Source organism: Raphanus sativus, unplaced genomic scaffold (genome assembly GCF_000801105.2).
Source record: "Raphanus sativus cultivar WK10039 unplaced genomic scaffold, ASM80110v3 Scaffold0015, whole genome shotgun sequence".
Lineage (NCBI taxonomy): Eukaryota > Viridiplantae > Streptophyta > Magnoliopsida > Brassicales > Brassicaceae > Raphanus > Raphanus sativus.
The window spans coordinates 1-24,179 of record NW_026615341.1 but is presented as its reverse complement, the minus strand read 5'-3'; the positions used below and the strand labels follow the sequence as shown (position 1 = coordinate 24,179).

Genomic DNA, 24,179 nt, shown 5'->3' with positions numbered 1-24,179 from the left:
TAATATTTCTAATAACAATAATTAACCAAATAAAAATTATAATTAAATAAAATTAATCAGCTCAAATTTCTAGTTGAATACAATCCTTAATATTTACTTTTTAATAAATGGAAAACAAAACAAAAGGAAAATAATAAAAGAGAGAATGAAAACAAACGGAAAGGGCGAAGGCAAAAGAGGCAAGAGGGCAAAACACCGTCAACGAAGAGAGACAGATAGAGATCGTGTCTTCTCGAAACTTCCACGAGATTCCCTACTTGTAAGAAACTTCAATTGTGAAAGTGAAAGAGAAAGAGAATAGAGAGAAGACGTCGACAGAGAGATATAAACCCAGAAAAAAATACGTTTTTTTTTTAATTAAATCACAAATCAGATTCAGGAAAACGTGAAGAAGCCAAAGAGAGAAGAAGAAGGAGGCGAGATGGGTGTGGATTACTACAAGCTTCTACAGGTCGATAGAAGCGCCAGCGACGATGACCTCAAGAAAGCTTACAGAAAGCTCGCCATGAAATGGCATCCCGACAAGAACCCCACCAACAAAAAAGAAGCCGAAGCTAAATTCAAACAGATCTCCGAAGCCTACGATGTAATAATGTCTCTTTCTCTTATATTTCTCTGCTCAAAAGTTGATTCCTTTATTTGAATTCATCCCTAAAGTTGTCGCCTTTCAATCAATTAGTCGCACAGATTGCTGATTTTTCACGATTTGATCTTGTGGGTTTGCTAGATTTCGTGTTAGAATCATAGAATAAAGTGAAAGATGGTTGCTTTATGTTTGACCTAACTCTAGGGTTCTCAAGAGGGTGTGTAGGATTGTTACTTTGATTCGGCTTTATGTAGCTACACTTTGGTCTTTGTATTGTTTTAGGTTCTTAGCGATCCTCAGAAGAGAGCGGTGTACGATCAGTATGGTGAGGAAGGTTTAAAAGGGAACGTTCCACCTCCTAATGCTACTGGTGGTGGTGGAGCTTCCTACTTCTCCACAGGATTCAACCCTAGAAGTGCTGATGATATATTCGCTGAGTTTTTCGGTTTCTCGACTCCCTTTGGTGGAGGAGGAGGAGGAGGTGGTGGTGGTGGATCAAGTCACCACAACCACCACCACCATCATCATCATCATCAGGCTGCACCTAGGAAAGTGGCTCCTATAGAGAACAAGCTCCCTTGTAGCCTTGAAGATCTCTACAAAGGAACCACCAAGAAGATGAAGATCTCAAGAGAGATTCTAGATGTCAGCGGGTAAGCAATCAAATTGATCAATGCTCCTTTGCAATACTTAATCTATATGTTGCTAACTTGCAGCAGAGCGACGCAAACGGAAGAGATACTAACCATCGGAGTGAAACCAGGATGGAAGAAAGGCACCAAGATCACATTCCCTGAGAAAGGCAACGAGCATCCCGGAGTGATTCCTGCTGATCTCGTCTTCATCATCGACGAGAAGCCGCACCCGGTGTTCGCACGTGACGGCAACGACCTGATCGTCACGCAGAAGATCTCCCTAGCTGAGGCCTTAACAGGCTACACCGTGAACCTAACTACTCTTGACGGCCGAACGCTTACGATCCCAGTCACTAACGTGATCCATCCGGAGTACGAAGAGGTTGTGCCTAAAGAAGGAATGCCACTTCAGAAAGATCAGACAAAGAAAGGGAACTTGAGGATCAAGTTCAGCATCAAGTTCCCAGCGAGGTTAACTACAGAACAGAAGTCTGGTTTCAAGAAGCTTCTTGGGTGATAGTCAAGATTGGGTTCTAATGCCCCTCCCCCACCCCCCTGTTTTTTAAATTATTTTTTCAAGATAGTTCTTACAAGATTTGGTTATTACATGTCCTCTAGAAACAAAATTTGAAAGTTAAAAAAATGTTTTTTGTGTGTTTACTACAAAAGTGTTCTGTCTTTTATTCTTTTCCTCTGTTTAGAGATAATGAAACTATTCTTTGGTAAGGGGAGATCCAATGCCGTGACGGCGCGTGGGGAACACGAGGAAGAAGCCGCCGCAAACAACGCCGATGATGAAAGGCAAACCAGTGAGGAGCTCCTTGGTGTCTTCGGAAGGAACAGGGAACAAGCAACGGATCACGTTCTGATCGAACATGGAGATTGCAAAGAAGACGAGCATTGACATGATTGCATGCAAGAAATCAATAAACCTTAGCTTATATTTTTCCTTCTCTTCCTCAGTTAGAGTGATCGTTCCATCCATCACCATTAAACCACTAGGCGTCGCTAATCCGTACCTGACCTGTTAAGAAAAACACAATTATCATGTTTTCAAAATGTAACTTGTGAAAGAGTTTACAAAAGGAAGCATGGCCGGTCCTAAGATTTTAGAGGATATAAATAATTTTGTAAAAATTTGAGCAAAAATAATAATAGAAATTTTGTAAAGATTTAATAGCTTTTTTGTACGAATTTGAGAATTTTTGTTTATATAAGATTATTTTTAAATTTAATTGTGGTCATGTCTCATTTCGCTATGTCCAAAACAGCTCATGAATGGGAGAGAGATGTGTTACCTTGCCGCGTGGGTCTCTAAAGGAGTCGGTGAAGGAAAGGAGGAAGCAAGAGACGGCGCAGACGAAGACGAGAAAGCAGGTGAGCCAGCGGCTAGCGACGGTTGGACACTGACCCTGATGGGTTAGGACAGGGCACATTATTTGAAAACCCATTACAGAACCGGTGGGGAGGAGATTCGAGAGATGAGCTGTTCCTTTGAATGCTTTCCTCGCCACTTTCTGTACTTTCGACTTTGGTTTTCTTGGTGCCTCTGGTAACGACGCTATCAACAAGTGCTGCGTTTCCGCCATTACCTTTTTATATTTTAAACTAATTTACCCTGCAAAGTTAGAATGTCTCTCTTTCGGACAAGGTTTTATGGGTTCTTTTGTGTTTGTGTCTTGTTCCGTTGAGCTGTTGTGTGTCAGGTTTCGAGGTTGATATTTTGTTCTTCCATTTTTAATGTTTCTGTTGCAGGTCAGGGTTATTAACAGAAACGTAAAAACGAAATAGAATTGGAGTAATGAAACAAGAAAGAGGAGTTTTTCGTAACCGAACGTTGATACCGTTTCCTAGTATATGTAAATACTAAATACTAAACGATTATACTAAACATAACTCCATGAAATTCATTTTAAAATATCATTTATACCGAAAATGTTTACAGATTTCATAATATAAACAAAATCACAACCTTTTAAACTGTTCTGAACCTTCTTTATTGATGGCATTCAGCTGATTGACAATATGAACTTTTGTTCTGTTTACTAAACAAATATATGGTGATTTTAATGATTATTCGTCTCAACATATATAACCCAATATTATTTTTATGCAGCTCAGGTATAAAACCAATTACATAAATTAATGTTGGAGTATTAAAAACGTTTAATGAACAAAACTCCTGGACGAAACGTACGTTATGTCTAATACAGTTTAGAGGAATGCCCGTTTATGTATATGTAAGTTAACTAAGATGTCTCTTGTAGCGCTATCTAGCTAAGATAAGGATATGACGAAATGGGTGTGCACTGCCTCTACGCTTGACCAATGCGATTTATAACCGGTTATCGATCCCATACTTTATCTCGGGTTCAAAGAAGAGATTAGAAAAGACATTCACATTGGTCTTCTATGTACGAGTCTTCCTCCTCTAAACCAACCTCCGTGAAAAGTTCAAATCATGCTTCAAGAAGTCTATGGTATTGTTTCTAGTAGTAGTCCAAATGCGTCAAAACGGTCAGTGGGAAACTCTCGCGGTACTACACGGAGAACAGCGATTGAGAATATGGACCGGGCCGGATAAGGTTGGGCTATAAATTGTTATTGGTGTGTGTTTTTTTCTTTCTTTTTTTGGTCAACTATTGGTGTGTGCTTAAGTTAGGTGAATTGTAAGAAATCAGAAACAGAAAAGTGGAGCTTTCTGATTAGGTAATAGCTCTTAATGTTATGAAGTTTGGATACTAGATATTTAATTTAACGCAATGATTACATCATTTGATGGTTGGTCCACCTCCACCCTATAGCCAACCTTCATTTACTCATACTCGGTCACATTAATTTGCATTCCGAGGATCGTTTTTTAAAAGAATATCTTATCTTCATCATGTCTTTATCTTGCACCAAAACTTATACACAGTGTATAGAGTAATAGCAGCGGATGTGAATTCATGAATGTGGTCATAAAGTTATATTTATAATTTAACAGATAGACAAGCATAGACTAGACAATAATAAAAGGTATAATATGACTTCAGATCTTCAATATTAATTAACGGGGGGAGAGGGGGATAAAATTAGACGAAAAAAAAGAAAAGAAAAGAAAAGCTGAGGTTCCTTGTTATGCATGAGAAATCTACGTGAAGAAATAGAATAATGACTGACTTTTTAACTTTCTTTTTCTCTTTCTCAAAAAAAAAACTTTCTTTTTCTTCTTATACATATAAAATTAGTTCTCTACTTTTATTTATTCATTTTCGATATATTACATAAAACAAATTTTGTCACCGAGTGGTATTTTCCTTTTTCATAAGGCACATTTTTCAATGGATTTATATTGTTGTAATTTTGAAGTCTATAGTGAAATTATCATAAATATATTATATATATATATATATGGCATTATATATCACTTCTAACTTGGAAAAAATAATATCACATCTAACATTTTTTAGAATAGATTGCCAAACAGTTACTAAGTAGTTATAAAGATGGAAAAATGAAACTAATTATTAAATTTTCATTTCCGCGCGACCTTGAATTATATTAGACAAGTAGAATATCATCAAAAACCAATACCAATATTCTACTGTTTTCTATCGTAATATACTGTCTGTATTTCAGCAAGAGATGTATATTATACATGGAGACGTTGAGAAAAAGATGTATATACAGATGTGTAAATTATAAGTATAAGCTTATGTAATAATATCTTTACATACACTCTAAGTTGACATTGGACCTTAACTTCTCTTTCTTTTTTTTTTGTTTCTACCATACCACGTCTAAGCTCTCACAGACCAGCAATTGGCACATTGCTCCAAACCCACTCCATCTCATATTCATTTAGACCATATACGTTTAAAAGTAAATTATCCGATTAATAAATTGGTTAGTTGCATATTTTATAGCTTATGTAGCACACAAATTACGACCAGAAAAACGTATTTTTGGTCGTAACTTCCGAATGTTAATTCTAAAAAAAAATCAGAATGTTTTTTTAGCAAGGGTTATTAGTTAGAAATGTTATTGTCGAAAAGGAAGCTTACACATATTCTTTCATAATACTTTGTTTTTCTTTTCATATATGTTTTGTTCGATCAGTCTCTGTCTATTTCTCTCTCTCACACACCATACATGCCATGTAGAAGCCAAACCAAACTTACACCCCAAGCAATCTTTCTTTCCCTTTCTTACGATAATCATTTATTAATCAATCTAGAATATCATTGTATTTAAGCAAATAGAGTGTACAATGTTCATTCATTTAAATATGGTTACTCAAGTATGTATATGTATTCCAATATTTTAACAATGTTATAAATGTAAAATATTGATTTTGAAAGTTTCATAGTTAAGTGTCCTTACACTTTACTTTCAAGTTGTAGGTGTACCTCTTCCTCTCATTGTTACTCAACATGTATGTTTCCTTGTTTCGACATACTTGTTAACAAACCCAAGTCTTAAAATAATACTTTCTTACTGAAGGTATACACTAGATTTGTGTACATTATAAACTTATGAGATTTAATAATATTTCTTTTCGGATTATATCATCTTTCTCTCTCATGGATAGTACAAAGTTAAAATCAAGTGCCAAAAAAGAGAAATTAACTCAACTTAAAAAGTGGTGAACAAGAATTCTATTCCTTCCTCTTTCTCAAGATAACCTCAAAGAGTTCTACTTAGGAAACATAAGCTTTAGACATCTTTAATCCTTTTTCCCTTCTCTCCATCTCTCTTTCATGCCTTTGTTTATTCTAATGAAGTTGTGAGAAGTGGGAACGAAGAGAAGAGAAGTAATGCACAAGAGGAAACTAAGAGAGACAAAACATTATGACTTGGTGCAATGACAGTAGCGATGTTCAGACCGTTGAAACAATCATAATTCCCTCCCCAACAGTGGTTGAGTCTCCTGAAGCCTCATTTCAAGTCTCTTGTCACAAAACATGTCCTTCTTGTGGCCATAAATTCAAGTTTCATGAACAGGTTCTTGTTTTTATCTAGCTATATTCAGCTTATATACATTTGGAAACCATTCGATGATATTAATATTGATTTAATGATATGAATAAAATTCTATGAGTATAGGCGGGGATCCATGACTTGCCGGGACTGCCTGCCGGAGTGAAGTTCGATCCGAGTGATCAAGAGGTATTGGGGCATCTTGAAGGAAAGGTAAGAGATGACGCAAGAAAGCTTCATCCTCTCATCGATGAGTTTATCCGTACCATTGACGGTGAAAATGGTATTTGTTACACCCATCCTGAGAAATTGCCAGGTGATTGTTTTTATTTATGCATTAGTCTCAGCAATTATCCCTTTTTATTAATAGGGAATACATGTTTTTGTCTTCATGTGATCTAAACTATCTAGCATGAAAAAGGAAAACCTCATCATTCATGGCTGGTTACTAATTATGGAACCTTTAAAAATTGACTATAGATCTAAATTTTATAGTGCACAATCATCTTACTGAACGATCATGTCGTTAGATTTAGCGAATTTTATACCGTCCTGATCGATTAGCTTTATTTTTCAAGTCATTAATTTAAATGTTAATTAACGATAATGTGCAATATACGGTTAATTATATTATGACGATCGAATTTTGTCATTAATTTTCAATAGCTAGTAGAGTAATTAGAGTTTGTTAAAAAATACGAAATGAAAAAAACTACAAAAAGAAGAAGAATGGTATCATATTTTCTAACAGATTTAAATGTTAAATAAAAATAGCTAACGTGTATCCAAACTACAAAAACTACGTTGTACCTTTTTATTTCGTGAACGGATTGTGTATATATACACATTAATAAATGTTCACATATATAGGTGTGAGCAAGGACGGGACGGTCCGTCATTTCTTCCACCGACCATCAAAGGCATACACTACGGGAACAAGAAAGCGACGTAAAGTTCACACTGACTCTGAAGTCGGTGGCGAGACACGGTGGCACAAAACCGGCAAAACACGGCCAGTTCTCACTGGAGGAAGAGTGAAAGGCTACAAAAAAATCCTAGTACTCTACACAAACTACGGTAAACAAAAAAAACCCGAGAAGACTAATTGGGTAATGCATCAATATCATCTTGGCACCAACGAGGAAGAGAAAGAAGGTGAACTCGTCGTCTCCAAAATCTTCTACCAGACTCAACCACGCCAATGCGGTGGATCCCTTGCTGCTGCTGCCACGGAGAAGGAGCGGCCTTACCTCCACGGCCATCATCTCGGTGGTGGTGGTACTGGTAGTCGCCATCTATATCATAAAAATGGTAATGTTAAAGGCACCGGCGGTGGAGGATCTGCCCGAGCCAGTGAGTATTACAACAATATTCCGGCGATTATCTCATTTAATCAAAGCGGGATACAGAACCATTTGGTTCATGGTACCCAACCTTTTATTCCTTAAAGAAGAGAAATAACTTTATATGGATGGTGGACGGTCGTAAAATAAGAGACGCTCAATAATCTAAGCATTATATATATTATACTACATTAATACATTGAAAATAAATTAAATTACAGTGCAATTTTATATACGTAACTTTTTGTTATCACTGTTTTGCTCCTTTTTGGTTATACTACTTTGTACAATTTTATTTCCTCGAGCTGATTATAAAAGAAGACTTTTTTTTAGGTTCACTCCCTAGGGTGAACCTAAGATTCACCAACCAATAGGAATTAGTTATTTTAGATTGAGTATCTTTTGAAAAAGGAAACAAAATAATTGTCAAGTTATATTATGTTTTAAAATAAAAAATAAAAAATAAATAAAAATAATAGTAATTGTATAAATGTATTTAAAAAAACTATATATAAATCTTAAGGTTTAGAATTTATCTAAAGGTTTAAGATTTAGAATTAAAAAATTCAGTGTTTTTATGATTTAGAGTTTGTTATTTATGAATTAGAATTTATGATTTATCCAAGGGTTTAGGGGTTACCCAAGGGTTTAGGGGTTATGATTAGGGTTTAGAGTATAGCTTTTTGCTGGCGGATTTAAAATTATTTTTCAAAAATTCGTTTTTTGTTAATTACTATTTTTATTTATTTTACATTTATTTTAAAAACATAATGTAATTTGATAATTATTTTGTTTCCTTTTTTAAAAGATACTCAATCTAAGATAACAAGTTCTTATTGGTTGGTGAACCTAAAAGTTCACCCTAGGGGATGAACCCAAGAATAAGACTTATTCTTGGGTTCACCCCCTAGGGTGAACCTTTAGATTCACCAACCAATAGTCTTTAAGTATTTGATATTTGATATCTTTTAAAAAAGAAACATAATTGAATTTTCAAATTAGATTAAAATAAAAAAAATATTAAATACATAAAAAAATAATAATAGTTACAAAAAATAAATAAATTAATATTATTAAGCCTTCACTAAAATACTAAATTATATACCCTAAATCCTAAAACATATACCCTAAATCCTAAACCCAAAATTTTTAGGGTTTACTGTTTTTATGATTTAGGTTTTAATATTTATGATTTAGGGTTTAAGATTTATCAAAATCATGAATTATCCAAGGGTTCGGGGTTTACCCAAGGGTTTAGGGTTTAGTGATTAGGATTTAGGGTTTAGTGTTTTATGATTTAGTTTTTAATATATGTGATTTAGGGTTTAGGATTTATAAAAAGGTTTAGGTTTATCTAAAATTTTTGGGTTTAGGATTTACCTAAGATTTTAGGGTTTAGGATTTAGGGTATAGGGTTTAATATTTTACTAAAAGCTTAATAATATTAATTTATTTATTTTTGTAACTATTACTATTTTTTATGTATTTATATTTTTTATTTTTAAAATACAATATAGTTTAGAAATTAAATTTGTTTCCTTTTTTAAAAGATGTCAAATATCAAATACTCAAATACTATTGGTTGGTGAATAGGGTGAACCTAAGAATAACTCCAAGAATAACTCATAAAAGAAAGAGTAATTCTTGGGTTCACTCCCTAGGATGAACCTTAGGTTCACCCACCAATAGGAATTCACCATTTTATATTTAATATCTTTTAAAAAAGGAAACAAAATATTGTCATATTTTAAAAATTAAAAGATAAGAATAAATAAAAAATAATATTAGTTGGAAACAAAAAAAAGTTAAAAAAAATATAATTTTAATGCCATCGACAAAACACTAAACCCTAAATACTAAACCCTAAACCCTAAATGCTATATCCTAAACCCTTGGGTAAATCTTAAACCCTTGGATAAATCTTAAATTCTAGGGTTTATGATTTATCCAAGAGTCTAAAATTTATCCAAGGGTTTAAGATTTATCCAGGGGTTTAGGGTATAGTATTTAGGGTTTAGAGTTTAGTGTTTTGCTGATGGTACTAAAATTACTTTAAAAAAATCAAGAATTTAGAATTTGTCCAAGGGTTTAGGGTTTACCCAATGATTTAGGGTTTACGATTTAGGGTTTAGGATTTAGCATTTTGCTGATGGTATTAAAATATTTTTTTTAAAAATATTTTTTTCAACTACTATTATTTTTTGTTTTAATTATTGAGCTTTTATTTTTTAGTTTTTTAAAAAATATAATATAACTTGACAATATTTTATTTCCTTTTTTAAAAGATAATAAATATTAAATGGTGAATTCTTATTGGTGGGTAATCTAGAGGTTCACCCTAGGGAGTGAACCCAAAAATTACTCTAAAAGAAATATACAAAGATCTCTCTTTCCCTCTTTGTACATAAAATCAATTTGACATTTTGTCGACAATCTATGGGGAAATATACTTTTTTTTGCCTTATTTAAAGATGTTCTTAACCCAAAAATTTGCCACTGGTTGTATGTATCAGTGTGTTGACAATATTGTATTGAAAATAAAATATACATCAGTATGTACTTACTCTAAGTTCTTTCCTGATCTCTCTTCTAATTCTGATTCATAAACAGTTTTTTAGAGAATTTCACCATCATGTTCAACTCTCTTTGAGGCTCTCAACCCGTAGACGCTCTCCCTATCATCTTCTGAAGATTTTCAAGAAAGTTGAATGTAATCAGAATCGTCCATGGAATCGAAACGTTGATCCACACTATCTCGTGAGTTCTCTGTTTATTCTATTTGTTGCTTTTCAATCTGAATTTATTGTAATGATAACAATTTGAAATATTTATTTAACTTTCATATTTTCTTCTCTTCCTCTTTAATTCATTGTTTTTGATTGCACAAAATGTGCATATATTTATGACTATTCATGAATTTTGGTTATAGAAACTTGAAAAGACCAAACAAAATGGACACACCAATCACTAATCATATATCAAAAATATGTAGCGTTGAAGGCATAGCAGCATTATCATTTCTCTTTTGTTTTACTTGTTAATTTTTACTAATAAGATGATGATCAAAAATTTTACTAATTAAATATTCATGATTTTGTCAACAAAATATGCAAAAGCAATACAACAATTGTAAAAGCCAGCACAAGTTGATACGCACGAGCTCTTAATGAAAGATGAAAGATGTCTAATATTGGTAGATGATGAATATCTATGAAATTATTTACAACAAGAAACTTATAATGAAAATAATATTTATAAGTATAAATGACACCTATAAACTAAAAAAACTAAAAACACTAATTATAATAACCTCCTAAAAAACTATAATCACAAACACTATACCCAAAGCCACACAACTTACATGTATAATATTTTGTAAATCTACAGATACTATATATATTTATTTCACGAATCAACAAATCGGCCAATATATGTGAAAACCTTTGTGTTATGTGTGTTTTAATGGAAAGCGAGGAGGTTCTCCGTCTCAAAACTCAAGCCAGCACATTCCATGTGAAGATCAGAGATCATGCCAATATCGAATGATGACCCCATACATGTCTTGTCATGATCTAAACTCGCGATGTATGATGGCAACAATATCTTCTCATAGTTCTGATCATGATGATCAGCAGCGATGTTGACACTGTTGTTTTTGTCGGCATAAAGCAAATTATGTAAGGACTCGTGATCAGGACCATGGCTCGACGATGACGACATCGACCCAATCATCATCTGCTCCCAACCACATGTAGATTGATGTTGACAATGGTGGTGATAGGGATGGTCTATGATCCTTGAAGGCTGCTTCATTAGCTGCTCCCACTGATCATGATGATGTGGAGGGTCGATGGTGGTGGAAGGAGGGGATGATAGTAAGGGTTGCAACTGATTGTTGTAATTAGGAGCGTAATTAAGATCCGGAGCGTCATTAACCTCAAGCCTTTGCGTCTGATGATCATTGTCATAGTTACTGTCTTGTAGTGACAAGTCTCTGCCTTTGTTGAACACTCTGCACAAGACCCAGTCTTCCTGCGTCCACATACCGCAGAAAACGAGAGGACTTGGTTAGATATGTTTTTTTTTCATTGTTTAGAAACAAATGCATGGAATGTTTACGTTATGCACGGTCTCGTATGCAAATAACCAAACACGCATTAAAGCGACTTTTGTCTCGTTTCTTTCTTCCTTTTTTTTTGTTTTATCTGCACCAAGTTCGTTATTCTTTCTACTTACTACCATCTCACCATGCACATCACAACCCACAAGACTCCTAACTAAATTAAAAAAACGAGAAATATCTACATAAATATAATCTTATATCGAAAATGTGAAGAGACTACACAAAGATCTAAAATAGATCTAGAATATATTATTTTTGCGAAGATATTAAATCATTTATTTTCTAATTGATTTTAAGTTTGAAAGAGATTAAATCTATTTTTTGCAAAGAGATTAAATCATTTTGAGAGATGGTATTAATTAACAAATTTTATACATATATACACCGGAAAACTTTCCGAGATGAATAAACCAAAACACTATCATCTAAAATGGAAGTATCTAGATTTCACATCGAAAATGAGAAGAAACTAATATATATATAAATTAACATATACATATACATATATATATATATATATAGATAAATATTGCTAAAAATTAACATATATAATATAATAAGCTGATTCACTTACTTCCGGCCACATGCATCATACTCTATGTATAATATATGCATACATCATATGACCGGAACTTATAGATTAGTCTAGACTAATGTTCTTGAGGTACATAAATATTGTATTGGATTTGTGGAGTATAATAATTTTTTGAAAATTTGGGATTTTTAAGAAATTAAAAGGATTAAATGATACTTTTCTAGCGAGTTAAAATAGCATGATTTTCCACTCAAATAGAAAATTTAAAAACACTACTATCTCCTTGTTCAAATTAGTTTCATGAAAACCAAGACGCTGGTACAGTTATTGGTATCTATATCTATGGGACGACATCCAGGAATAGACACATGTCGTGAGTTAAGTTACGTTACAAATTATGCTTAATAAGACGTAATTATTGTGAAATGATCATTACTAATAATGGTTAGCAGTATGAAAGAGTGAAGAAATATTGTTGTTGGGGTAATAATCAAGTACCTTAGGTGGCATGTTTGGACACTCAAGACGGAACTCGTGCATGATCCAAGTAGTTTTGATCCCATTTGGTGCTCTGTTCCTGTAGAAGACCAGTGTTTTTCTCATCCCTACCAATTGGCTTGTTCGTGGATCCATCACCGTCCGATCCTTCCCTGTTGCTTTCCAGTACCCACTTACCGTCGCTCTGTTTGTACGATATCCAGTTGCATATTTTCTATCGCGAAAACTGAAGAAGTACCATTCTTTTGCATTCAGCTTTGCCACATCTTAAATTCCAAAACATACAATTTTTTTAAATCATTAGTAAATTCTTACAAAGATGTGATATATATCACAGTATAAAAATCGACAACTTTGTAAGAAAAGTCTGCAAAAAAAAAGTCTGCATATGATATACTTGTACTAGGTCGAGACAAAAGATTGTCAGGTTATCACTAGATGTAAAAAGTATATTGCTGTTTCTTTTATTTTATTAACAAAATGCTTAAATGAATCTATTTATATCATTTGAAGAAAAAGATGAAAGAGTATTTTAAGTAATAAGAAACTTTCAAAAATATTATTTAGCATTTTGATATTTTATTTGTATAACTATATAATCGTGATTGGAATTACAAAATCATATCTACAACAGGTGAAATAATGATATGTTCCCAACACATCCAAAATAACTGAGCATTATTAAAAACACAGAGAAAAATATTCGAACTTTGGTCTCTTGATAGTGAATATTTTTTAATCATTGGATCACAGTGAATTATTTGTTTGAATTGGAGTTATAGTCTCTCGGTTTTTGCTCAAAAAAAAGTCTCTCGGTTTATAAACAGATATGTGTCAAAGGTTTGTGTGATGATATAACTAATACTTGTGATGTAGACAAGACGGGGGATGTGAGACATGGAATTTAGTTCTGGAAAATATAATTATGATTTTGACTTCAACGGAGGAAATTATTGATCTCTCAAACATTCCTCCGATCAATTTCGCATTAATTTAATCCTCATAGAAGAAGATCAAGAAGATGCCTGACTACTTCAAAATATTCCTTTATTTTGCCTTAATTGAGAAGAAGAGTAATCAACAACCATATCCTAAACAGCATATATATATATATTCGTTATTTAATTATAATTTATATACTCCTAGTATATATTCGACTAACTACGTACATCAAGATCGTGCTGGTCATGAAAGTTATAAAGGTTTCTTGAGTCCTTAAGGTTGCTTGTGATATGTAGCAAAAGGTCTACGTGTTTACACACAAAGCCTAAATTTTTGTTTATTCATGCATTTATTAGTGTTCTTTAATGCAACAAATTAACTAACTTTGAATTTTATACTTTTTACGTTTCTAAATAAATGTCACTTTGACATTTTTCATACAGATTAAGAAACCGAAAGAAATATATGTAAGTTGTTATTAATTATACATATCTGACCAATAATATTTTGAATAAATTATTTATAAAATCAATATAGTCCGCAATTAATTTTTCAAGTAAAATTAAGTATAATTTGTATTAGAATTATAAATTAACAATTTTATATAACAAAAAAAATTTGAATAACACTTATGATTGAAAGAAATAAAATAATATATAATTTATCCTCTTTGAACAAAGTCCCAACAAGTGAAAACTACGAAGACAACCAACATTTTAACAAGTTAAGAGAAGAGAAAAAGAAGATGACAACAGAATTCTCGGTTCCCTTTGAAAAGTTTTTTTTTTAATTTCTCAAGTATCAAAAGTGAACCCACGAACAAAAGAAAATTACCATAAGTTTACAAATGCACACACAACATTTATATGGTTATTTATTTATTTATTTATTCAAAATAATTTCTGATTTACGAGAGCTTTATAACGACAGCTGTGGTTTTGTGTACTTCGCTGAGCTCCAAATTTTATTTTATTTTCTTATAATCTAAGAAAAAATTGCTATTAATACAATTAGATCAATGATTAATTGATCAATCTACAAATCCGGAATTTATGTGAACATATCCTCCGTTTCTGTGTGTTTATTAAACATGTAGGTAGGATCTGACTAATACACAAGATTAAAACATCATTAAATTATTTAGACAAACGATGCAAAGAACAAAACCCGATTTTACGAATCTGTTATCTCTTTTATGTTCAATAAAAAAAAAGAATCTTTTCTGTAATGGAAATCTTAAAAAAAATTTCACGAAGCCAGGAAGCGGAAAGAGCACATATGATATATATAAAAAATAAACTCATAACACACATAATTAACAAACACAAGTACATAAATATAGTTTTAAAATCAGGAATATTGAATAATATATTACCAGGAAGCTGCCATGGCTCACAAATATGCAAGTCAATCTCCACAAGATCACTAGCACCCTTCAAGGCTTCATCAACGTCATCATCCTCAACATCACCGTGGTCAGATTTGGCCCTAATCTTGTTGCAAAGATAATGACAAACTAACTCTTCATCGCTTGGATGAAACCGAAACCCCGGTGGCAATTTGGACCCAATATCTTTCAACCCCATTATGTGAATAAATAAGTAACTTAATATGTATATATAAATGCAAAAGAAAAAAAGTCAACGGGAGAATAACACCAATAGTAAGCAATGTTCAAAGAATAGCTTTAATAGAGGAGGAGGGGGGAGAGGGAAAGGGAGGGGGCGGGGGTGTATAGATACATATATAGGTTTAATTATGTATATATTTATAGATAGGGGGAATTAGCATATATGATATATGGAAATAGAATAATACATAACATGCATGTAGCAAAGGATGAAAGATGCCAAGTTAGAGTTTCATACATTATTGTAAGATAAATGGGTCCATGCTTGTGTAGTATATGCAGTTAGTTATGGTGGGAAGTTTCTAGAAAAACCAAAGTTACAAGATATCTTAGTTGTGAGGTGTCTCATGGGACACTATTAGCCAATATTCTCTTTTGGTTTCATTGTAATCCACTTAGGGAAACAAGCCAAACTTTTCCCTTATTTCTTGTTCCAATAACCGTTTTCATATAGTAAATTTTACTTTTATGTAATTATTCGATAAAATCCTTATGCATATATCAATACGTTCACCCCCACCCCCCTTCCTCCCCCCCCAAAAGAAAAAAGAGATTACTTTTTTTTTTTCATATGATTTTTGTACTAATATACTCCTCAGTAAAACTACATATATAGCCACAAGAGAGTTTCTATGTATCCGATAAGATTGTTGTATATAGATTAGTCTTAATTTTTATTTTTTAATATGTGATACCATATTTCAAGATAAGTATGAATTTCAACTCAGATTTTCATTCAAAAATAGAACCTCGGTAGTCACAAGAAATGTGTACACTTTATTTGTGGTTATTTTATGTAGCTAGTATTATATATATATTATAAGTTTATTGTAATATGTAATATATCATTATTCTGGCCATGGATTTGAGGGAAAATACAATTTATGCTTTAAGCGATTGTAAAGATATACAAACTTTTGTCATTATGATCACTATATATATAATCCTTAAGCCATACGGGCAAACTTTTTGTCAACATTGTTTTCCTCCTGATTTGATATAAAAATTAAAACGGAAAGGGGTTGGCCAAGCCATATGTAAAGTTGTAAACTGCCATGCAAGAGTATACATATATAACTCCTAATAAAGGAAAGGTAGTTATGGAGTTGCACAAGAAAAAAAAGGAAGGTAGTTATGGAATTTATTTTAAAATATTTTTTAAACTCCGTAGATGGTTGATTGATTCAGCTGAATTTGTTTTTCCTTAACTCTGATTTAACATATTACTCCATTCGTTTCAAAAAGATAGATATTTTAAAACTTTTCACATAAATAAAAAAAATACATTATAATTTGATTATAAATATATTATTTTTGTAATAATAATTTTTCATAATTTTTAGCCAATAAAAATCCAATAAACACTATTATTTCTTAAGTTTACAAATTTTCATTAAGTAATACATTAAAAAGGTAAAAATGTACTTCTTAAAACAATTTTTTTTTTTCTAGAATATAATATTTTTCTGAAACGGAGGAAGGAGTTTTAGATATACTGCCTCTGTTTTAGAAAAATGCATGTTTTAGGAAAAAAAAATTATTTCAAAAAATATATTTTTTATACTTTAATATACTTTTTGTCAATTAATAATGAAAAATTATGCGTTTCAAAAATATTAATTATACTTCTTGAAATCTTATTGGTTTAAAAATGTAGGAAATATAAAATTACAAAAAAATATATATTAATAACTAAGTTTTACTGTATTTTCTTAATAAATGTGAAAATCTTAAAATATATATTATTTTGAAACAGATGGAATATTATTTTATGTTTGCTGGTGTTTTAGTCTGCTTTATTGCCTATTTTCGGGTCTGTTGATTCTTTTTTTTCCACTGTTCGGTTGGTTCCTTATTAGGCAAAGGACTATCATTTCTCATATTGAAAGTTATAAGAACTACTGGTTAAGAAATTTGGCTACAAATTTAAGACATAAAAATTAATTAAATAAAACATTGACATAATTTTTATGACAAAATAATTTGTGACCAACGGTTCCAAGTAATCCGTACTCCCTAGTAAATCTTTAATTCTTATTGGAATTTAGATACAATTTTTTTGATACCAAGTTGGATACAATTTTGGAAGGAATGTATTAGTCTACCAATCTGTGCATATTCCTAGCTTTAAAAAGAAAATAAAGTCATTGCTGGAATTGACCACAGCTTCCGCCATGCACACCCAGTTATGTTGATTAGAGACAAAGCTTCACCTTCCACAAGTTTGAGAGTGTGGTGGAGAGGGATGATCACGTTGTTGCACGTATATTAAGCAGGAATTGATCTTGGATCTAGAGATATTTTGAGCCGAAACTTCATAGATTTAATATTGTTTATTATATTTATGTATAAAGTAGTGTTTACCAATAAGTTTACACTAGAAAATATGATTTAAAGCATATTAATGGATCAATTTTACTATAGTTTTTTTTAAACTATTCATTTTAACATTAGTCAGAAGGTATTTCAAACTCGAATCAGATGTATTGTACATTTTCGGACTAAGTCTACTCAGTAAATACGTTTTTCTCGAAATCGACCGGATCAGCGATAATTTTTTTTTTAAAAAATTAAAAAAATTAAGAGTGCAGTTCCAGTCAATTTACTATAATTTTCGGTGGAGAGTTTTACTATATGTACCCATATATGTATATACAGTATAATTTAATATATAACTTTTGAAGGTGGAAACAATTGATGGCCCGATGGGAGTAAAGGGTCCACTAATGATGAACATGAAACCGAAGACACACTGAAATTTGAATCACTCATTTTGCTGATGTTTCAGAAAAATCTTGGATTTATCTCGGACACCCTCGCAATAATTGAGGTGGGACAAAACCCAGTTTTGTCGTCATGTTTTATATGTTTCTCATAATTATTGGAAGCTGTATATACATAAATACACACACTAACACACCGAAAGACGGCACCACCATTTCTTTTTCCTTTCTTTCTGATCGATCAATTTACTGTAACACCTCAGAGAATAAACACATCTGAACTCTAAAGGTACAAGGCATCCTTTGAAAGGCAATTTATAGGGTGAAAGATGAACCACAAATAATAAGAGGTAAAAGATATTGAAAAATATGACTGGAATTGCACTCTTAATTTTTTTTTTTGATAAACTTTATCGGCTAATTCAATCGGCCTCGAGAAAAAACGCACTTACTGCTACAGAATGGACTTAGTCCGAAAGTTACCATATTGTCTGATCCGAGTTTGAAATATTTTCCGATTGGTGCCAAAAGATGGACCGTTAATCTGTTATGGTACCCACATAAATTACTTGGACCGAAATCCAAACTCAGACTGATCAAATATTGATACTTTAGTTCGGGAATCAAATCTAAAACTAATGTGAATATACAAATACACCAAAGTTCCAAAAGATTGCCACTATGCCTACTTGGTTCACTTTTAACTTTAGGTGGCTCGTCATATGAGACGGGTATTGGGAATCCCAAATCTACCAAGCTCCGGCGCACATATAAACCGAGTCTATTCCCATTAAACAGCGGCCGTTCTTGGACTTGCATGCTATCCTCTCCTTAGTTTTTTCTTTTTCTACTAGTTTAAGAATCTTAATTACAAAAAATAGTTTCTAATGGAGCTAACCACATGGTGGTGGGTTAGTGGTTTTGAGGGAGTTACGATCTCAATACGGACCCAGCTTCGAAATCCTATGTGCTACCCGGACTAGCGTTAAATCGCAAGAATACGTGAAGTGTATTGGGCCTCGTGGGTTTAGTCGGTTGATTTGGTCGCCGGATCTCCACAGTTATAAAAAAAAAACCTATTAATGAGCTGGAAATTTTAATAATTATGTACATGGTGGCTCCTATATCACTGTCTCTAAAATAGCTGTATATATGTTTTTAGAACTTGTGGCAAAGATAATAGTTCTTGTGAGACTAAAAACATTCTGAGATGATTTTGAAGTAAACGTCCAAGATATCACATTTAATAAATTTAAATAATAAAGTTTCAACATAGTAAACTCGGTAAACAAAAATAGATTCACTCAATCAGATTAAGTAAACAGTTTTTTTTTTAATCTACGATTAAACTCTGGTCATGAAGTGGTTGATTATCGACATATCCCTGAGTCAGATTATGAAATTTGATTTCTTTTTTTTACTATACCTCAAGGTAATATTTTAGTGTATCATATCAATCTATTTTAAAATGCAAACCCTTTATTAGAGGGACCCGAATGCGGCGGGAAAATTGGTGAGCCATCTCTAAGGTTACACGTCCTTCCATGACTTGTACTATAAGAAACAAAGTTAGTCGCCCAATTTTCTTTTTATTTTTAATTATGATGAAGTTTCGGGTCTTATAGATTCTTATTTTTCATAGATTCAATATCAACTTTTAAAAATTCTAATACAATTTTTTGTTGGTACCAAAATAGTTTGAATCTAAACTACAAAGAGGGCAAATCCTTTTACACTATCACTAAACTATATCAACACCACCTTGGTTAGTCGGCCAATGTTTCATATGAAATTTCCATACAATAATCACTAAAACAGTTGCCTAGACGGGACAAATAAATAAAGTACATTGGTGAGTTTAATCTGTTACTGAAAGGATTCGATTTAACATCTGTTTCGAGTAAAGTTTTCTTTTAATTGTTCGCGTGTAGTAATAAAAGGTCATTAGAATGTACTCTCGATATAATTCAGGAAATAGATATTTTACAAACAAAAAGATTAATGCAAATTTAAGAAAAGTTCTCGTATAAGTATCAACGAAAATATTACAGTTGAATACTAAATTGTAAACAAAGCTACTGATTGACCTTAGTGCACGGTTAATCGGAAACATAGATTAATACCATGATACTATCCTTAACTAGTAACTGTCACATTGCACATTCTCATCGAAACGTAATGTCGCGTAATTATTCTTTATTTAGTTTAAGAATCTTAATTACAAAAAATAGTTTCCTAATTTTTGTTTTCTCCTCCGATGGAATAGTTACCTAACATTAGGGCAAACCAAAATATTAAGTTTTCGTTTTGACAACTCCGTCCATTCAACATCGGATTTTCATATCATGTTTTCTTGTAGAATTGACGTATAACATCTTAACGACTGAATTTGTGTAGCCAAAGTTGACCACAGTTTAGAAGTATAGTGTGTTATCAATAAGAACCTATAATAAGAACCTATGATATATATAAAAAAAGAACCTATGATATATATGTCTGGTTAACTAAACAACAAAAATCATAGTTATTACTCAATGAAGACAAGTTTAGCGAGTTCTTGAACGTAAAATATTGCAATAGATTCTCTCTCTCGAAAGAAAACATTGCAATAGATTTGAAGCTTCTAGACTCGCACGTTTCGGTTTTAATTTCTACATATTTGCAAGATATATTGACTGACTAAAATTAGTTGAAATTACTAGCTATACTTATTTTTCGTATTTTGTTTTGATTGGCACGTTTATGGAAAATCTTTCATAGTAATTCACTTAACATGAATTATTTAGGTTAAACACGCTAACTTAATGTTAACATGCTTCAGATTAATAAGATATGTAGAAACCAAGCTCACAAATGATGTGTACAAATACTGAAATATACACACATATATACATGTATTATCTCGTTTCCAAACATGTATTATTAAATTAAAGTGATGAAAATAAGGGTATCTCGAGGGGAAGATAGTTTATAACTTTATATATTGCCAAGTAAGAAGTTTATATGCGTTTGGTTGGAGAAAGAGTGACGGATTTAGCATTCTTTGTCGTGATCTAATTATTCGTCTTTCGTATTCCTTAGCAGCCTTCTACGTCATATATTTATTATTGTCAAAACCCATTTTTTTGTCTTATTCACTATTCCGTATTAATTATGTGTATAAAATTTTGGATTTTCTCCATTAACTAATCACAACTTACAAAAATATATTGCTAAAGCTTGTCCTGTTTTCTTTCTACTTTAAAAATGCGACATAATCGCTTAAGTAGGAAAATGTATTATTAAATATTATTGACATATCTATGATTCTGGATAAACCAGTTGTGTGATAGGAGTTGATTGAGTACATAATATGATTTGTGTTTAATTGATAATATGGGTTTTGAGATGCAATGGGTAACACCTAATAAGTTCTAACTAGTAGGCAAAAATCATTGTGCCAATTAATGTAATTTCTTTTAATTTTTTTTTTTGATAAAATTTCTTTTAAAAAGTTGAATGAAAAAGACACGGTTATGCCATAAACGCTTGGTAAGAAAAAAAAAAGCAAACCACATAATATTCATTAGATTAGTGTACATTTTAATGCTCGCATAAGAAAGAAATGTACATTTCCTTTTTAAGAAAATTAAGTACATGCAAGTGTCAAAGAATACATAAACAATATTAATGTCGTAGTAATAAATATAATTAGCATGTATGCTAACCTTGATCGCTCATTTTTAAACGCAGAATAAGAATCCACAGTAGATATAGGCTTATAAATTAATGCACATGGCATGCCATTACTATTTCTGCAGACCAAATCCTAATATCATTATGATTCATTGGTGATAGTTGATACCGACTCTTGTTAGACTTTTTATGTATTTGATTTCTATGTATTTTTTTTTAATTAATCAATTCATCATCTGCCTTGATTTCTATGTATACTAGCATCTAAAAATAATCTATTGGATATATCCTTTATATTTTCTGTTATGCCTTTAATTTTAATCAATCATTTGCAAAAATAACAATATTAGTAAAGTATATATATGAGTTTGTATTATGTATATCAGATCATTTATGAGGCATGGTGCAAGATAAGCTATTGTTTCACACACATTCAATCATGGCATATATGATCATATTCTCAAACATATAAACATGTAAACTATTTGATGCAGATAAATATTTGGAATATTTCCATTTATCTTATTATTTATTTTTATAAAATTATTTGATAATTATTAATGTTTTAGGGTTTTATGGTTTTTTTATATATATAGTTTTTAGACTCTATCGTTGTATTTAGATTATAATTTGATTAATAAAAGGAGTTTTTCAGAAGAGGTATTTTCAAACCTTAAAGAGGTTTTTATTAAACCATTGTGAAGAGTATTCACAAACCCTAAGAGCTTTTAATTAAGCACTGTGAAGAGTATTCACAAATCCTAGTTTTCGTGTATTCTTAGAATCAACGGATTTAGTTCTATCCCTAGAAGCTTCCCGCTACATCAGTTGGTATCACAGCCAAACGGTTCTATATCTTGGTTCACAGATGAGTCTACAACAAACAAAATAGCTCAAGCTCGAGATTTGCAATTGGATGATGATGAAGATGACGAGAGTCTTATCGAAGATAATATCAGTATTGTTGATTTTTTTTTTTTAAGATGGATCCTTTTGAAAATCGGAGCTGTGCAAAAATAGGGCGAAAATCGATTGATGAAGATTTTTGTGAAGAATCTTGATAATCTATGCGTGCAACATTTGTGCAAAAACGGTTTACAAAGATTCAAGTTACAAACAGATCCGTGCAAACATGATATTGAAGATTCGAGGAAGAGTTTTTATTGGAAAACGTTTTGGATTCGAAGACTACGATCAAGATTCGAGGACGAATCTTCTCCAACCCGGAGAGAATGATGCAGATAAATATTTGGAATATTTTCATTTATCTTATTATTTATTTTATAAATTATTTGAATTATCTTAATGTTTAGGATTTTTATGGTTTTCTTATATATAGTCTTTTAGACTCTATGGTTGTATTCAGATTATGATTTGATTAATAAAAGGAATTTTCCAGAAGAGATTTGATAAACCACTGAGAAGAGTATTCTCAAACCCTAAAGATGTTTTTATAAACCACTGTGAAGAGTATTCACAATCCTTAAGAACTTTTAATTAAGCACTGTGAAGAGTATTCACAAACTCTAGATTCGTGTATTCTTGAAATAAACGGATTTAGTTTTATCCCTAGAAAGCTTCCGTTACATCACTATTTATGTGGTACGAGATATCCGCATTTTTGAAAACCATTTTAAAAAAAAAGATATCTGCATTTTGACTTATGAGATATGACACGAAAAGATACATGCATGCAGTAGAATCCACATCTACGAAACGATCACGAACATATAATTCATTTCGTTTCTAAATGCTACATATTTTAAAGTTTTACATATATTAATAAAATTAAAGTTCATTTATATATGTATAATTTTTTCGTGATTATTTTTCCACATAATTTTAAGTCAATAAAAACTTAATAAGTGTAATTAAGTTTTAAAAGTTTGCAATAAATTAATAAAATATGTATATTAAAAATATATAAAATAGATCTTTTTTAAAATATTTTTTGTCTAAAAAAGAGATATAACTTTATAAAACGGACGGATGAAGTATCAAACATGAACATTTTTCTTCGACTTATCAAAAGAAAAAGTAACCTTTCTTCGATTTAAGACCACGCGTAATGATATACTATAATAAAGAACAAAATTCAATTTAAGACGATGGATGCCTAAGATATACTCCCTCCGTCCCACTTTAATTGGTGTTTTTAGGATTTTTATTTGTTCCATTTTTAAGTGATGTTCTCATTAATCTAGATAGAATTTAATATGATTTGAATTTTATGACCAATTATAAAATACTGTACTTTTTTATTATTGGTTAAACTAGTTTTATTTAATGTATTTTTTATGTTACCAAGATAAACTACATAAAAAATATGTATTTTCTTAATCTATATGCAATAACCTAAAACATCACATAAAATGGGACATATGAAGTATATCAAAAACCGACGAATAATATAAATTAATCTCATATTGTGAAAGTCATATTTATTTGTATCCAAGTGAAAGAATAGCTAATAATCGATACTCGTTGGATTTCTGTTTTGACTTTATTATCACTGGATACTATTTTC

The 24,179-nt window shown here is 31.5% G+C and overlaps 4 protein-coding genes across 6 annotated transcripts; 2 read left to right on the top strand and 2 right to left on the bottom strand.

The window, feature by feature from the left end:
* The first annotated feature begins 141 nt into the window (after positions 1-141).
* Positions 142-1,881, top strand: LOC108848555 (uncharacterized). 2 transcript variants are annotated; one of them, XM_018621947.2, is made up of 3 exons: positions 142-586; positions 869-1,239; positions 1,306-1,881. In XM_018621947.2, the coding sequence occupies exons 1-3, from the start codon at positions 422-424 to the stop codon at positions 1,736-1,738; spliced, it is 969 nt and encodes a 322-aa protein (XP_018477449.1). In that variant the 5' UTR covers positions 142-421; the 3' UTR covers positions 1,739-1,881. The 2 variants fall into 2 exon arrangements, with proteins under 2 accessions (XP_018477449.1, XP_018477448.1); XM_018621946.2 differs by having other exon boundaries at positions 145-586; positions 1,303-1,881.
* LOC108848556 (protein DMP7) lies at positions 1,791-2,810 on the bottom strand. Of its 2 annotated transcripts, XM_018621949.2 has the most exons (3): positions 2,734-2,810; positions 2,520-2,633; positions 1,791-2,240 (listed from the first exon to the last, which is right to left on the bottom strand). In XM_018621949.2, the coding sequence occupies exons 1-3, from the start codon at positions 2,808-2,810 to the stop codon at positions 1,934-1,936; spliced, it is 498 nt and encodes a 165-aa protein (XP_018477451.2). In that variant the 3' UTR covers positions 1,791-1,933. The 2 variants fall into 2 exon arrangements, with proteins under 2 accessions (XP_018477451.2, XP_018477450.2); XM_018621948.2 differs by having other exon boundaries at positions 1,791-2,245; positions 2,520-2,810.
* A 3,025-nt stretch (positions 2,811-5,835) lies between these two features.
* LOC108852937 (NAC domain-containing protein 73) lies at positions 5,836-7,812 on the top strand. The gene is made up of 3 exons (XM_018626406.2): positions 5,836-6,207; positions 6,310-6,499; positions 7,054-7,812. The coding sequence occupies exons 1-3, from the start codon at positions 6,055-6,057 to the stop codon at positions 7,629-7,631; spliced, it is 921 nt and encodes a 306-aa protein (XP_018481908.1). The 5' UTR covers positions 5,836-6,054; the 3' UTR covers positions 7,632-7,812.
* A 2,877-nt stretch (positions 7,813-10,689) lies between these two features.
* Positions 10,690-15,296, bottom strand: LOC130500696 (protein CUP-SHAPED COTYLEDON 3-like). The gene is made up of 3 exons (XM_056995648.1): positions 15,000-15,296; positions 12,683-12,948; positions 10,690-11,558 (listed from the first exon to the last, which is right to left on the bottom strand). The coding sequence occupies exons 1-3, from the start codon at positions 15,208-15,210 to the stop codon at positions 10,986-10,988; spliced, it is 1,050 nt and encodes a 349-aa protein (XP_056851628.1). The 5' UTR covers positions 15,211-15,296; the 3' UTR covers positions 10,690-10,985.
* Positions 15,297-24,179: the final 8,883 nt, after the last annotated feature.